We start from the raw sequence: 17583 nt of genomic DNA, 5'->3' as shown, positions 1-17583 counted from the left end.
TGCATCTTATGCAACTGCCAAAAAATCCATGTCTTCAACACACTTAATTCAAACCAAGATTTTAAAAGAAGGATTTCAGAGTTTGATTTGTCTCTTATTATCTAATTTAATGAGTTTTGACTTATTCTTCTCTTATTTAATGAGATTTGGTAACAATCATTAAAGATACATTAAAACCATGCAGCAAATCAATAAAAACTGAAAACATACAACTATTATCAGAAGATAAAAAATCACTATAAAAAATAAAATAAAACAATAAATAAAATGATAAAAAATAAAACAAGAGCAAAGAGCTCATATGGTATGAGCTCTAGAAAAATTCTAAGAATCAATAGATTGCTTTAAAAGGAAATCAGAGACTTAAATGCCGGTCGGGATTTAAAATAAGAGCTCCGAGTTACGAGGTTGTTCTAAATATCAAAATTCATTAAGATCCAATCACCCACTTGTAAGTTAAAAATACCTCAATTTTTCTAATTTTTCCTCTCCCTTCAGCCCCCCAGATGGTCATTGGGGAAAAGTACTTTATCAAGTCAATTTGTGTAGCTCTCTGACACGCCTACCAATTTTCATCGTCCTAGCACGTCCAGAAGCACCATACTCGTCAAAACACTGAGCCCCACCACCTAACTCCATCAAAGAGAGTGGATCAAGTCTGGTTACGTCAATCACGTATCTACAACATTTATAAGCATTATCCAAGATTTCCAGGTCCCCCTCCACCTCCCCCCAATGTCAAAATATCTTTTTGGGATTTGAAATAAGAGCTCTGAGACATGAGTTCCTTCTAAATATCTAATTTCATTAAGGTCTGGTCACCTGTTCTTAATTTAAAAATACCTCAATTTTTCTGATTTTTCCTTAATCAGATTAATTAACAACCCCCAGCTCCCTCAAAGAGAACGGATCCGTACCAATTATGTCAATCTCGTATCTATAACTTGTGCTTATTCTTCCCATCAAGTTTCATCCCAATCTCTCCAATCTAAGGGTTTTCCAAGATTTCCGGTTTCCAAGATTTCTTTTTCCCCCTTCCAACCCTCTATGTCCCCGCAATTTTTGGGTAATTTTAAGGTAACACTTATGCTTTAAAAACAATATATTTACACATATATTAGTGCATGCAAATTGCTGTTCAAACAGCCCAGTTCTTTATACACTTGCAATAAAATCCCTTATATTCCAGTCTTACAGGAGAAACTATTTATTACTGAAATACACAGTTAAAAAAATACTCCATCCAAGTTAGGAAAAAGTGCTTTAGGTAATTCATAAGTACAAGTATTTACATAAAAATTTACGTCATTTCTAAGCAACAGGTTCAAACCTTGTCAAAGCAATCCCTATTTGTCAGTCTCTACAATCAGATAAAAAGAACATGTTTTTGTCTTCAATGTGGCCTTAATTAAGGCCACTATTAAAGTCACTATAATGTCCAAGAGATTTACAAAGCTTTTTTTCTACAAAAAAAAAGAAAAATTAGTCACTAGAACAAGAGAATCAGTGTTAAAATAAAATAGATCATTTCAAATGTAAAGCTTACCTGGTGAAGCCTTCCTTGTGGACTCCATACAGTAACATCAGCATCATATAAGTTTCTAAACTAAAAGTAGAAGGGTATATTACAATTATGGCATGATTGTGTACAGGCACATTTTCAGGAGGATCTTTTAATTCCAAGCACTCAACAAAATCATTTCATTCTACTAAGAATTCGTCTTGATTTATCCAAAATTCCCACATTTTATATTTGCTCATTTTCTGGGGTTCTGGCAAACTCAGGCTCTTCTCCCAAAATAAATTGAAATCTGGTATATATATATATATATATATATATATATATATATATATATATATATATATATATATATATATATATATATATATATATATATATATATATATATATATATATATATATATATATATATATATATATATATATATATATATATATATATATATATATATATATATATATATATATATATATATATATATATATATATATATATATATATATATATATATATATATATATATATATATATATATATATATATATATATATATATATATATATATATAGATGAGGGGTGTTTTTTTCAGTAAGGTCTGTTACACTGTAACAGACTATTTCAAAAAGTAATTTTTTTCAGAAAGTACATACTTTATTTTTCAGCATAGTTGCTCAGTTTTTTCAAACACTTACCATAACTAATTTTAAAGCAACCTCTTCATAAAAACTTGCCACCTGCTCCAAAACCCAAGTGTTCACAGCTATTTTTTTATTGTTGTCATCATTGTAACAGATGCCACTGACATGGCAGCAGAACAAGAAATGCAAACACACACATTCCCCTGTAAAGTTGAATGACAAACACACTCTGTCCCTGCACAAAATCATGGCTTTAGTGTTTTAGAATAGGCATGGTGTTTTTTTTGGTCAAGTTCATGGAACAAGGAACCACTAACAAAGCAAAAGCACACTGCCAAACCCTCAGAAAGCTCTGCAGAGCAATTCAAAAAAAAAAAATACTTGGCATGCTGACAAAGAGAATTGTCCTTCTTCATGACAATGCAAGACCTCACACTGCATGTCAGACTTCCAATTTGTTGGACAGTTTTGTCTGGCACGCATCCCTCCCAACAGTCTTGATCTTGCATCAAGCAATTGCCATCCATTTCTTTCCCTCAAACAAAGCCTCAGTGACACCCATTAAAATGATGATGACAATCCAAAAACAGCAGTGAATTCTTGGTTATTAGAGCTAACATAAATTTTTTTATGAAGAGGTTACTTTAAAATTAGTTGAAAGGTATGACAAGTGTTTGAACAAACTTGGCAGCTATAAACTTAAATACAGTATATGCATATATATATATATATATATATATATATATATATATATATATATATATATATATATAAGACAAAATTATGATATCCTAGTTTTTAGGCAGAATTGACCTTTTTCATAAGGGAAAATCAATTAGGCATTAATATTGTAGGAAAATTAGCTTATTCAATCAGAGGCTTAACAAAAGAACAAAGTATCTCTTATTTCAAAAGTAGAACTTAACAGTTGAACTATTTTGGTAATTATGAAAATTTTCTTAATTATCATGAAAAAATAACCATTTTTGGCCACTGTTTTTCTAGGAAGGAGAGGTCCTTTAGACAGCAATTGTACTTTATTAAGGTGAACACTATATTGAATAATATAAAAAAAAAACAGTAAATTGCAAACAGAAAAGTAGATGAATAGAATCAAGCTAAATAAAAATTTTATGGTCGCAATAAATAATAGCATCTTATGTTGACGATATACATATTTTCTTTTGGATAGAGGACTTGCTTATCCTTTAAATGAAATAAAGGTGTCCTAAAAACAGCTTTTTGTTGTAACTTTTGGAATAGTCAAAAATGTCTAAATTTGTCAAGTTTATTTTGGAGAAAGATTCGCTTTTTAAACTAGCAACTATTCTTTACTAAAATTCCTATAGCAACAATTCTACAGCAAATTTCTACCAGATAAATCTATTTAATTTATTTGTATGCTTGCTTTTAGTTTAATTGGACTCAAGTCTGCTCAAACACCGACATACACACACATGCCTTGATACAGACCTAAGCTAAACCCTAAGTTTACTGGTTATGTTGACTTGCACTCCTTTCCATACTTATTCCTCATTGAAAGTCATGTAACAATACCAATTTGAAGACAGCAGTAAATTAGTGTTCAGTCTAGGGCCATATCTATGTTTAGGAGGGGATAGATTCAATTAAACTGAAAGCAAATATAAACATAAACTAATTGAAGTTTCTGTAATAAGAACAAAATTCATTACTATTGCTGCCAGTGCTGAAAAAAATCCTGCACTAAAATTACCTTTGTCAAAGGTCAACAACCTAAGGAGGGGGAAATGCTTGAGGAAGCTGTTTCAATGAATCTTCCCAATCTAGACTACAAATCCATTCCTGACACTTTTACTCACCTAAATCAATTTCTTTCTAGGATTGAAAATAGCCTATCATCCAGAATTTTGCCAAAGCCAATTTTGGCTTTAGTCTGAAGTGGTTTCATGAAATGCAGTTCCAGTCTGAAAGATGACAATTTACCCTAGCATATCTAAATTTATGCTTTGAATCAATTGCTGAAAGTTATATTTGCCCAGTACAACAGCTTTTTAAGTTGAAAAAGAAGTCTATTCTCTTTTTTCCATGGCTTAAACGCAAATCTAAATCCTAAAAACTTTTTCAGTTAGACTAGAAAAAATGCTTCATTTTTACTGAAAGCTTGGTTATCAATCTAGTCACCCCCCCCCCCCCACACTCACAACAAAAGATATATGCTAATAACAAAATGCTTATTTTATTATTTTTGTAACATATTTATTTATTTGGATTAGGAGTTACCCTAGTTTAACTGTGTCCCAGCACCCCACCCCACCCCTAAAGATTGAACATAGCCCAAGGTTGTAGATGGGAGAACTTTTTCTTTGGAAAGCCATTTGCTGATCAAACTTGCCCTTCACTTTCATTTTGATATTCTACAACCTGAAGAATCTTTTTTTGACAATTTTTACAACTATTTGTTGATAATAAATTTCACTGTCATTAGTCTCAGAGTTCACTGGCCTTCTTTTATAAAACAAAAGCAGTTCCTAACATTATCTATTATTAAACGAAATACTGAAATACTAGCAGGCAATACATTAAAGTACAAAAAAATACTTGCTGCACTTATTGTGCTTTGCTATAAGCTAAAAATTAAAAATCCATTTTTCACACAGTCCTCATAAAAAATTGTAATTTCAACAAGAAAAATGGCAACCATGATGTGTTTTTAGCATTATACTTCAAAATTGTTGAACTTTATTGGAAAGACTTTTGTGCTTCACAGTTTAGTTTGAGCAGAAAAAGTCTTATTTGAAATTTTGACAATTGGGATGCAACATCAAATATATTTGTTTTGGTACTTGTGTATTATTCAAAACACACTCAATCAGTGAAGTTATGTTCTTTTCTGAAACAAACTACAATGCAGGTACATTTTAATTAAATATTTTATATATAGAGGTGCTTAGGTTAGGTAGCTGATATAATGCACCCCCCTCCCCTAATGTGCTAATAAATAGCCCAGCCTTTTGATAAAGCTAATGAAATAAAACAAAATATGATGAAAATATAATACTTTATTAGGAAAAATGTAAAATTACAACTTAGAATGACAACATGCAAATTGACTTTTTTCAAACATGGCCTATTGTTACAAATTCCAAAAATGTTCCTTCTTGTAAGAGTATAAAGTCATGTTGTGTCCATTGCTGCACTGTTTTGTTGTGGGCAGCAACCCCTTATCCTGGAAAAATATAATTGCCTCTTTTTCAGCCTTTGGCAAATCCCAAATCTTCATTTCAAAATCCATGTTCAGACACTATCTTCTATCACTATACACAGCAAACTAAATTGAATTATGTCTTTGTGTCTATGAAACCAGATTTTTGCATCATAGTTTGTTTCATAAAAGAACCTAACTTTACTTATTGAGTGTGTTCTGAATAATACAAAAGTACCTTTGTTTCTTTGGAATCTTAGAACTCAAAATATTCAAATTATAATCAGAGGTCACATGTGAAACACAAAGTTTTTGTTTCTATGGAAAGCATGACAACAAGAAATAAACCATAAGAAGCAAAAATATTCCATAATTGTCAAAGAAATTTAGGCCAGCTTAGACTAGAGCTGACATAAGAATTTACAGCACATTTTTGTTTTGTATTTTAAAGACACAATGAGTCCTGGGCTAAAAACAGACTCTGGGAAGGTATGCCAAGCTTATATGTTAACAGTCTTCTTATTTCTAAGCCTTAGAAATTTGCCTAATTGATAGTTCTATCATACCTATTGAAACTTTGACAAAACAGTATTTTACCTTAATATACAGTTAACAGTTTCTTTTTCTATGGTTTTATTTCTGAAAAGGCAATTCCTGTTATTTATGTAGAGTTTTGAGCCATATCAACAGGCCTTATCTAAATTTAGGAAATGTATTAGCAGATCTTTAGTCTATAACCTCACAAACTGGGATTGAACAAAGTTGTGAACCTGAAAAAAGTTTGGTTGTAGGCTACTTCATTTAAGCAAGAGATCTATTTCTTAAGATTTCACTGTTATGACACAGATTTGTAAAGGTCATCAAAAGTCAAAGCCATCTAGAGGAAGAAGGAGTGGAGGTAGATAAGCTACTTCAAAATACCTTCCCAGGATATACTTTAGATTGTATACCCTTCCCTGAAAGTTTCATCTTCCTAACCTAGCCCCTTTCCAAGACAGCAAAAAGTGCCTAAACTAGAATTTTTACCGCGTTAGGATAAGTACACTTATATATTTACCTAGGCTAGCTGAAAATGGCCTAGCCAACATGAATTTTTTCAAGACTTGTCACCAAGATGACAATAAATACAACATAGTATATTAGCCAAAAAAATACATAAATTCATATTACAGCAGCAAATGTATTTTTACCATATCAAAATTTAGATGCTACTTTTAAAAAATCTAGCCTGCAATGACCAAGCACGGAATTATTAAGCTTTTTAATTTCTTCGAAAAATGCTCATAGAATGATGGCTTGATTCAGTAGCAGACAGACCGGGATGTCAGTTTAGGGTGTGTCAACATTCAGCATTTTCTGAAATTAAATAAAAAAAAGTTTTTTAAATGAAAGTAAGGAGCGACATTAAAACTTAAAACGAACAGAAATTACTCCGTATATGAAAGGGGCTTTTGCTTCTCAACGCCCCGCTCTTTACGCTAAAGTTTGACTCTTTCTCTTAACTCTACATTTTAAAACAGTAAAAAACTTTAGCGTAAAGAGCGGGGCGTTGAGAAGGAAAAGCCCCTTTCATATACGGAGTAATTTCTGTTCGTTTTAAGTTTTAATGTCGCTCCTTACTTTCATTTAAAAAACTTGTTTTTTTTATTTCATCTCTGAACGTTTTTGAATCAATGCATGTTTTGATTTTGGCTCTCCGCAGAGGAATAATTAAAACGAAATTTGTATATTTATTTTTCTTGGCTAAATGGCTTTCTCATAATTTTGATCGAATGATTTTGAGAAAAAAGAGCGGGGGAGGAAGCCTAGTTGCCTTCCGATTTTCGGTTAATTAAAAAGGCAACTAGAACTTTTAATTTTCTACGAATCTTTTTATAAGTAAAAGATATACGTAACTTATAAATTAGCTTACGTAAAGAACTTTTGTATTCTCATGTTTTTATTACATATATGAGGGGGTTCCTCCCCTCGTCAGTACCTCGCTCTTTACACTAAAGCTTAAATTTTGTCCCAATTCATTAAGAATGACCCCTGAATCACAAAAGCCGCAGAATAAATAGTTGCAATTACTAAAAATGCTTTACCGTAAAGAACGAGGTATTAGGAGGAGGTGAGCCCCTCATATGGGTAATAATTTCTGTTCGTTTTAAGTTTTAATGCTGCTGCTAACTTCCAGCTGAAAAAAAACTTTTTCATATTTATTTTGTCATTGTTTTTTTTTAAGCAATGCTAGTAAATCCTGCGCTCCCTTCATGGAAATTTTCTTCCCCCATGACAAATTCATTGATGGAAAGTTCCCCCAGCATATCCCCCTCTTCTCAACCCCTGCCTCCAACCAAAAATCCTCTTGAAAACGCCTGTACACTTCCCAATAATCATTACTATTTATGTAAGCACTGGTCAAAGTTTTGAACTTGTAACCCCTCCCACGGGGACTGTGGGGGAGTAAGTCGTCCGCAAAGACATAGTTATAAAGTTTTTCGACTACGTTGAATAAAATGGCTATCTCAGAATTTTGATCCGTTGACTTTGGGAAAATAATTAGCGTGGGAGGGGGCCTAGATGCCCTCCAATTTTTTGGTCACTTAAAAAGGGCACTAGAAATTTGTATTTCCATTAGAATGAGCCCTCTCGCAACATTCTAGGACAGCTGGGTCGATACGATCACCCCTGAGAAAAAAAAACAAAACAAAAAAACAAATAAACACGCATCCGTGATCTGCCTTCTAGTTAAAAAATATAAAATTCCACGTTTTTGTAGATAGGAACTTGAAGCTTCTACAGTCGGATTCTCTGATACGCTGAATCTGATGGTGTGATTTTCGTTAAGATTCTATAACTTTTAGGGGGGTTTCCCCCTATTTTCTAAAATAACACAAATTTTCTTAGGCTCGTAACTTTTGATTGGTAAGACTAAACTTGATGAAACTTATATATTTAAAATCAGCATTAAAATGCGATTCTTTTGATGTAGCTATTGGTACCAAAATTCCATTTTTTAGAGTTTTGGTTACTATTGAGCCGGGTCGCTCTTTACTACAGTTCGTTACCACGAACTGTTTGAAAGTAGAACAAAAACAAGGGCAAGTGGCTAGGTCCTGACGCCGCATCGATTTATCTGCAGCACGTCGCCGACTAAAGTCTTTACGGCGTTTAGAAACATTTCAGCAGCGTTCAGGTGTGCCGCCAGCAGTTTGGGGTAAAGGACTCCAAAAAGCATTTAAGTATACACACTAAGCACTCAAACAAAATTGTAATTAAGTATCAGTACTAATTACTTGAAGTAAATTGTAGTTGGCACTTAAGTACGCAGAACAATGTCGTGGGAGGATCCTCTATAGAAGGACAACTTGGCAGGGCTTAAGATCCAGATCTATGGACATCGGCTTCTGCAAAGGGCTGCCTCGACCCTTTCAGGGTACATGCGTGACTGGGGACCTTGCAGTAAACTCTATTCCCATTTTTTTCTAATTATAAAAGGATCCAGATTTTTCAAAGGCCGGCCTGGCCGAATGGGTTGGTGCGCTGGATTCGGGATCCCTTGTCTGAGAGGACACGAGTTCGAATCCCGGTGTACCCAATTCTTTAGCTTGGGACGGGGGTGAGTGGCGTGACTCTGTAAGCTTAGCCAGAGTCGACCCAGCTCTAAATGGGTACCTGGAGAAATCTGGGGAAGGTAAACAGGAAGGGTGTGCGAAAGCACAGGATGGCTGGCCCCCAACCCCCCATTGCACTTCCTGGCTGAAGGGCCAAGAAACGGAGATCAGCACCGCCGGTACGGACTGTAAAGTCTAATGCCGTATTCTTTACCTTTTTTACCAGATTTTGCAAAATAAAAGCATTCGATTGATTGGGGACATAAAAGAGCAGGTTAAATCCAAAACTATTGTTAGCTTTTTCTGGTGTAATGTTTTAAATGTTAGTTAGATTCGTGACTACCATGCATCAATTTTTGTGTTCCAGAGCATGAAACATATATGCCCTGAATATTTTCATGATTATTTTTCCATGAATCAGAAGCACCATAGTTATGATACAAAAAATTCACAACTTTTAAGCCATGAAAAAAGAAACACAGTCAGATCATCATATGTGGTTCATAATTTAGGGCCCTCTGTTTGGAATAATCTACCGGCTAGCATCAGGGAGTGTGTCACTTTATACAGATTTAAAAATAATTGCAAATTTTTTATTTCACTAATAGATTTTGAAGGGTGGGACGTTTTTTATGTCTTCTTTCGCAGTTTCTTGGGGGGGAGCTGAAACCGGTTAATAGTATTTAATAGGATTATTTTGTTGCATTGTGTTCATGTGTATGTGTTGTTGTTTTTTAAACATATAAAATAGGCTAGGTGGATAATCATGAGATGTCAAATTTAGATATTTATTTATAAGATATAAATCATAATATCAACTTGCAGCACAAGTCCTTAGGACTTTCTTTCTGGTGCAATAATTTATTAGTGCTGTCATCTATATTTATGTTTATATTGTGGATAAAAATAAAACCTACCTACCTACCTAATTTGAGAAGTGACATCCCTTTAGGAAATTCCAGTATAGTAAACGACACAGCATTTCAACGGGATTCTGGCTAATGGATAAAACTTCTCGGCTTGGTTTGTTTTTACGGGTGGTTTCGGGCTGAAAAACCTCTTCCTAGCAAATTAGCTACTATGGGCTGCCTCACCATAGTAGCATCTTTATTTCCTACTTTAGCAAAATATTTGTAGGGATGAATATATAATGAGTCAGATGTAATAGGCTTGGGACTGTCTGTGCAGGATTTTGACTCTTGTTGATAAAAGAGCATCGCCCAGTTCTGAAAACCATGCTCTGACCAAGATGTGCCCAGGATTTTAAATAGCCACCATTCATACTGGAGGTCCCGGGGTCCTCTTGCTGTCCGGTTCTAAGCCGACTTAAGATCTTTGGTGTAGACTTGAGGAAATATGTTGATCTCTGTCCTGCATTGGTATCTGGAAATCATTACTTTTACTGAGTCCAAAATAATTTCAATGATTTAAAGAACATGAAAATTGGACCTTGGAATGTTACGACGTTAAAAAATGATAATCGTGTCGACATTTTGACATGCGAATTCAGACGATTCAAACTGGACTTATTAGGAGTTTCAAAAACTCATATCCCGGGAGCAGGAAGCAGGAAAATAGGTAATATAATTTTTTTTTTTACTCGGGAAGGAAGGACTGTGCACATAAGCAAGGAGTAGGGCTCATAATGAATAAGGAAGCTGCTAAGTCTTGTTTAGGCTGGGAAGATATTAACAATAAAATAATAATTGCTCATTTTATCACTAAAAAGTTCAGAGTATCAGTTATAGTAGTATATGCCCATGTTGAACCGACTGACGGAGATACTAGTAACTCAGATAAATTTTACTTAGAGTTACAGCAGCAAACAGACAGGGTCCAAAGTTGAAAAAATAGTGTTTTTCCTAAGAGATTTAAACGCCCAGGCTGGTAGAAATAGGGATAGAAGGTATCTTAGCCTAGGTAAATTTGGTGTAGGAAAAGAAAAAAGTGATGGCTAAATACTTGTAATTTTTGAGGCATAACAATCTAGTTATAACCACTATAATGTTTGGTCATAAAATGGCCTATAAGTTGAAATGGTATTCAAGTGGTGGTAAGACAGCAATCCTTATTGATTATGCTGTAGTAAACCAAAGACTGGCGGACTCAATACAAGATACTAAAGTATATAGGGCTACTCTTATTGATGTTAAGAGTAAAGATCACCATATACTAGTGTCTCGGGATAATTTAAAACTGAAATTTCAGAAGGGTAACTACCTCCGGGAAATTATGATGTTGGTAGACTCCAGGGTAAGAATTTGAGAGAAACTTTCCAGGAACAGTTGAATACTGAACTTGTGGGTTTAAAATCTGAGAATGTGGAAGATGGTTGAAATCATTTTAGAAAAATAATTCGTGAAGTTGCTGAGGGTGTCTTAATGAAGAAAGTTAAGACTGCAGCTAGGAATATTAAGTAAAAAATATTTATGTTTAAAAAGAGAGGAAAAGGAGTTTGTACAAGAATTATCTCAGTAATGGATCATAAGAAAACAAAACAAAAGTAAAGAAAGTGGAGGAAGCCTTAAAATATGAACTAAGGAGATATGAAGGGGAGGCCATAGATAAAATTGCCAGGAATCTGAAAGATGCAGCTAGGAAGCATAGTAGTAAAATATTATACTGGCATGTTAATAAACTGAGAGGGAGGAGTCAATCCGGACTTGTCCCAGTTAAAGAGAGGAACGAGGCCACAATTAGTGATAAAGAAACAGTTAAAGAGAGGTGGGTGAAAATAAAGAAGTTTTTGATACCTTGGATGTGAAGGAAGATTTGTTTTGTGAGGAAGAATTAGTGACAGTACTAAGAGGATTAAAAAATAAATAAGGCTTTAGGTGTTGATAGTGTGGTAAATAAGGTTTTTAAATATGGTGGCTCTGAGGTTAGAAATCAGCTACTGAAGATTATGAATATAATTTTTGAAAAAGGGAAAGCACTTAACGATTTTAGGAAGACCTTAAATAAACCACCATATAAGAAAGGTGATAAGACTAAGTGTAATAATTATCGAGGCATTAGTCTGGTCTCTGTAGGTAACAAATTACTTATTTAAAATGATACTTTTTTAGACTGAGAGATGCTGTAGACAAAGTTTTAAGAGAAGAACAGTGCGGTTTTAGAAAAGATAGAGGATGTGTCGACCGAATTTTCACTCCTAGGTTAATAAATGAGAAGTTCCTTAGTTGTCAAACACCTTTGGTCCTCAGTCTTTTAGATTATGAGCAAGCATTCGATTCTATTGATAGATGAGCTTTAGCAGTCTTATCCTTGTATGGTATACCAGACAAATACATTAAAGTGATTAGCGCTGTGTACGAGAATAACACTGCTGCGGTTAAAGTAGGAAATGAGTTTAGCAGCTGGTTTTGTATTAAATAAGGAGTTAAGTAGGATTGTGCTCTATCCCCCTTTATATGGATCATTTTTATGGACTTTGTGTTAAGGAGCAAAGGAAAGGCAATGGGAGACCATGGAATCAAATGGGGAGGAAAAACTCTCCTAGACTTAGATTATGCCGATGATTTAAGCATCCTAGATGAAAGTGTGATCAAGACGAATGATCTTTTAGAGGTTTTGCGAGTTCAGGGTGCTAGAACATGTTTGAAAAAGTAAAGACGGTGGGAGTAGTGAAGATGTTAAAAGTAAAACAGCCAAGGCTCAAGTTCAAATTCATTTATTTTTTAATCTCATATACATGTATATATATGAAATAAGCCCATGGGGAGACAAGCTCGAAAAACTAGGCCTAGACAAAGATACAATAACAAATTACACTACAATACAAAAATAAACATGACAGCAAAGATACAATAACACAACAATAATACGAAAGTAGCAGCTAGCCCAGGATCTTTCAATAATATTGAAAAAATTGAAAATTTCAATATTATTAAATGTAAATTAATACTAGAATACAGCTGAGAGGCCCACATTCAACCAGAGCAACAAATCATAGAAATAACTTTGCCTTATTGAAAAGATGCTTAACTAAAAACAATCCAGAACTGAATGAAATTTAAGTTTCCTTTTTATTAAATGGAGAGAAGAAAATTTATCGAAAGGATCCGTGTAAGCATCCCAACACCGGGCTATTGACACAAATGGAGCGAATTTAGATCTCTTAGTACTATATTTGTCGATATATTTGTCGAAGACTTATTTGGAAGTTCAACAGTTGATGGAATAAAAAGTTTAAGAATTTTTAGGGCTTTATTTTTTAAATTTGTAGTGATTTAATATGGCTTTTAAAAGTGGATTAAACAAAAAAAACAGTTTTTTTAACTGACAGTAAGGATTGAACTTAAAACTTAAAACGAACAGAAACTACTCCGTATATGTAAGGATACATATATGTATATGTAAGTTCAATAGTTAAGAGAAAGAGTCAAACTTTAGCGTAAAGAGCGGGGCATTGAGGAGGAAAATCCCCTTACATATACGGAGTAATTTCTGTTCTTTTTAAGTTTTAATTTCGCTCCTTACTTTCAGTCAATAAAACTTGTTTTTTTATTTGATTTCTGAACGTTTTTGAATTAATGTATGTTTTGATTTTGGCTCACCGCACATAAATAATTAAAACGAAATTTGCATTTTAATTTTTTTGGCTAAATGGCTTTCTCATAGTTGCGATCAGAAGATTTTGATACAAAAAGAGGGTGGGGGAGGAGCTCTAGTTGCCCTCCAGTTTTTGGTTACTTAAAATAGTATCTAGAACTTTTTATATTTTTACGAACATTTTTATTAGTAATAAATATACTTTACTTAAGAATTAACTTACGTAACGAACTTCTATATATGTGCATTTATATTACATATATGAGGGGGTTCACCCCCTAGTCAATACCTTGCTCTTTCCGTAAAGCTTGAATTTTGTCCAAATTCTTCACGAATGACCCCAGAATTCCAAAAGCCGTAGAATAAATAGTTGAAATTACTAAAAATACTTTATTTGAAGAGCGAAGTATTGTGGAGGAGATGAACCCCCTTATATACGTAGTAGTAATTTCTGTTCTTTTCAGGTTTTAATGCTGCTCCTTACTTCCAGCTGAAAATTTTTTTATATATTTATTTTCTCATTTTTTAAAAATAATAATAGAAAATCCTGCAGCCCCTTCATGGAAGTTCTCTTCCCTCATGATAAACTCCTCGATGGAAAGATCATCCCACTTAACCCCCCCTTTAACAGGAAAAAGTCCCCTCAAAACTTCTTTACACTTCCCAATAACCATTACTATATGTAAACAATGGCCAAAGTTTGTAACTTGCAGCCCCTCCCCCAGGGCCGGTGGGGGATTAAGTCGTCCCGAAAGACACAATTACTAGGTTTTTAGACTATGTTGAACAAAATGGCTATCTCAGATTTTTGATCCGGTGACTTTTAGAAAAAACTGGGTGTGGGAGGGGGCCTAGGTGCCCTCAGATTTTTTTTTGGTCACTCGCAAAGGACACTAGAACTTTTAATTTCCATTAGAATGAGCCCTCTTGCGATATTGCAGGACAACTGGGTCGATACGATCACCCCTGGGATAAAAACAACAAAAAAACAAATAAACACGCATCCGTGATCTGTCTTCTGGCAAAAATTACAAAATTCCACATTTTTATAGATAGGCGCTTGAAACTTCTAATAGGCTGAATTTAATGGTGTAATTTTTGTTAAGATCCAATGATTTTTAGGGGGTGTTTCCCCCTATTTTCTAAAATAAGGCAATTTTTCTCAGGCTCGTGACTTTGGATGGATAAGACTAAAGTTGATGAAACTTATATATTTAAAATCAACATAAAAATGCAGTTCTTTTGATGTAACTAATGGTATTAAAATTCCGTTTTTTAGGGTTTCGGTTACTATTGAGCCGGGTCGCTCCTTACTACAGTTCGTCACCACGAACTGTTTGATAAATATACTAGAGAACAATAATTAAAATTAGTCTGAATCGGAGCAAAATAAATGTTTCGTTTTCACAGTTAAAAAAATTCAAAACAATAGAAATATAAGTCTGCAAACCAAGATTAGAATATTGGAAGGTAAAGTGATGACAGTCGTCAAATATGGCTTTGAAGCATGGGTACTCCGAAAATCGTATGAAGATTCACTAGATGTTTTCCAGATAAATTGCCTACGGATTGTTCTGGGTACCCAGCTGACTGACAGTATTTCAAACTGTAGGCTTTACGAAAAATGTGGTTCAATCCTACTTTCTAGGGCTATAATTAAAGAAATGTTGAGATGGTTAGGGCACGTTCTGCGGATGAAAATTACAGATTGCCGAAGATTGTCTTTTCAGGCCAACCGTCTAGGGCTAAACGGAAAGCTTAGCCCTAGGGCTCATCATAAAGAAATGTTTAAAAGAAATGAAAATTTCCTGGGAGGGTGTAAAGAGGGAGGCTTTTAATAGATTGGGATGGAGGAGGAGTGTGAGTAGCTGTGCTGGACTCAAATAAGCACTGCTTTTGGAGTGTCGCCATTTCCAAGGGTAAAACCAAGAAGAAACTAACTTATATCAACAAAGAACTAGAACAGACTGATTGGCCTAGCAATTATGTCCATTAAAAGTGAAGAATCAAGGAAATTAGATTTTCAATCAGTTTTAGAAATATTTATAGAACAAAAACTTAGAAAATACATAAATACATGTATTCATAATCGGGGATGTAAATTTCAAAAGGCATTTTCAGCAGCTTTATAACATCTAGAGGACAAAAATAATTAATATAAGCTCAAATGAGGACAAAAAATGTCTAGTGACAAATCAGTGAAAATCTCAGTCACAGTTGTGACAATTATAGAAATTAATTTTGTTGTTTATATTTCTTCATTTTGGATTTTATTTGTTTTTAGGCTATTTTATTTTTTATCTTTGTTTTGTCAACTTTGAAGATGTCTTGTTTTCATACAGGTGAAATATCCACTTTTTTTAGTTTTTATTTTTCCTTTTTACTGGCCTTAGTCCCGTTTGTTTGTTACTTCGTTGAAATTTCTCTCTTTGTTGTTTCTTTGACAATAAAGGACAAAAGAGGACAAAGTTGTAAGCTCAAAATGAACAATATGGACCATCAAATGAGACAATATCAAGAGAACGACCTGAGATAGGTAAATGTAAGGGTGAAAATGAGCAAACTAGACCATCAAAAGTGACAAGACCAATCTGAGCAGCTAAGGTAAAGGACATTGGAAAAATGTCTGAAGCAACGATAGAGGAAAATAAAAAATAAAGGAAAATGTAGTTAGAATATCTGGGAAAACAACAATTAAATAGAGTCAAAATGAAATTGAAGAACAAAGAAATAGGACGTTTAAAGAAAAGCGGCAGCGAGAGTTACAACAACTTAAAAACAAAAGTGAAGAACAAAAAGAGCGAAAATTATGTGGCTACAAGACATACGACAATTAGGATCCAAAAGAATTCAAAATGAAAATAAAGAACAAAGAAATATGTGGTTAGAAGATATACGACACCAATAACAGAGAAATATACAGTTAGAACATACCGTGAGAATTACAAGCAACAGCAAGAATCAGAATGTGTCAGAAATGAAAGTGAAGAACAAAGAATTGTTCTGTTAGAAGACAAGCGACAGTAAGAATCAGAACGACTCAAAAGTGAAGGAAAAGAAATGCTACTTTAAAAGAACAACACCGTTGCAATCTTTGACGCCAACAAACTGTTGCGCAAAACCCAGTAAAAACCCACGAAGATGTCGTTAACTACACCAGTGTTATTTACAAGTCAGTGAATCCTTCAACGTTGTATTTATTCACTGTAGAGTCCTCCATTTTCCCATTTGAAGAGTAGGTGGAAAAATTGATTTATTTGGAGGTGGCTGCCTGCTTTGTCAAATTGGATCGCCACCTCCACAATTTCCAAATAAACTGGCTTGGCCTGTTATAGGACATCATTTGCTCTTTAAAGAATTTCGCAAAAAAAAAATAAAAAACTGAAATCATGTTTTGCTTTAGCTTCATTCAACGTAGGCATTGATCGAACCATCAATAGATTGATGTTTTCAGGTTGAAGGTAGCTGGGCGAATTTATGACAAAATTAAGTTAGTGGCACTTCCATCACAGACGCCTGAAGGTAATTTTGAACATATCGTAATCCAATAGATATCTTGGAAAAAAAATTGCGATACACAGATAACTATGCTAAAGGTTACATGAAACTGCGAAAAGTGAAACATAATTTAAAGCAACTTTCTGCTTAACGGGGGCAACAGGCTCGGATAGACGACAAGTGACAGTGATAATGAATATATAAAAGACTGTTATGTAGCCATTAGTATCCCGGTGCGCATAAATATTGACTGAATCTGAATTTTACTTAAAATATAAAGTATAGAGAGAGCCCTCCATAAAAACACTTCTAATCAAGCTTCAAACCTTTTTTATCTGGCCTTGAAGATATTAATAATAATAATGCTGCAATAAATATATTAGACTATTATAATTAATTATTAACTTATTAATTGCCCTTTATAAATTATACTCAATGGCTGTTCAAACTGAAATACAGTGCTTCGATTTCAAAATGGCATCTTTTAATTCAAGAAAAGTGAAAATCATTTTAAACATGGGTTGATACCTCAACATTTAAACATTTTACCATGTTGAAAATGAAACAAACTTTCGTGACTTAGACCTTGA

General features: G+C 33.8%; 1 protein-coding gene across 1 annotated transcript in view; it reads right to left on the bottom strand.

Annotated features, from left to right (window-relative positions):
- Positions 1-6673, bottom strand: part of LOC136041169 (proteasome subunit alpha type-1-like) — a 34696-nt gene extending 28023 nt beyond the window's left edge. Inside the window, exons 1-2 of the mRNA XM_065725698.1 lie at positions 6536-6673; positions 1547-1606 (exon numbers count right to left, since the gene is read on the bottom strand). Coding sequence (XP_065581770.1) covers positions 1547-1606; positions 6536-6538 — 63 coding nt within the window. The 5' untranslated portion in view covers positions 6539-6673. The remainder of the gene's footprint in view (positions 1-1546; positions 1607-6535) is intronic.
- Positions 6674-17583: the final 10910 nt, after the last annotated feature.

The sequence above is a fragment of the Artemia franciscana genome, chromosome 2 (assembly GCF_032884065.1).
Source record: "Artemia franciscana chromosome 2, ASM3288406v1, whole genome shotgun sequence".
NCBI lineage: Eukaryota > Metazoa > Arthropoda > Branchiopoda > Anostraca > Artemiidae > Artemia > Artemia franciscana.
This window is presented reverse-complemented; position numbering and strand designations above follow the sequence as displayed.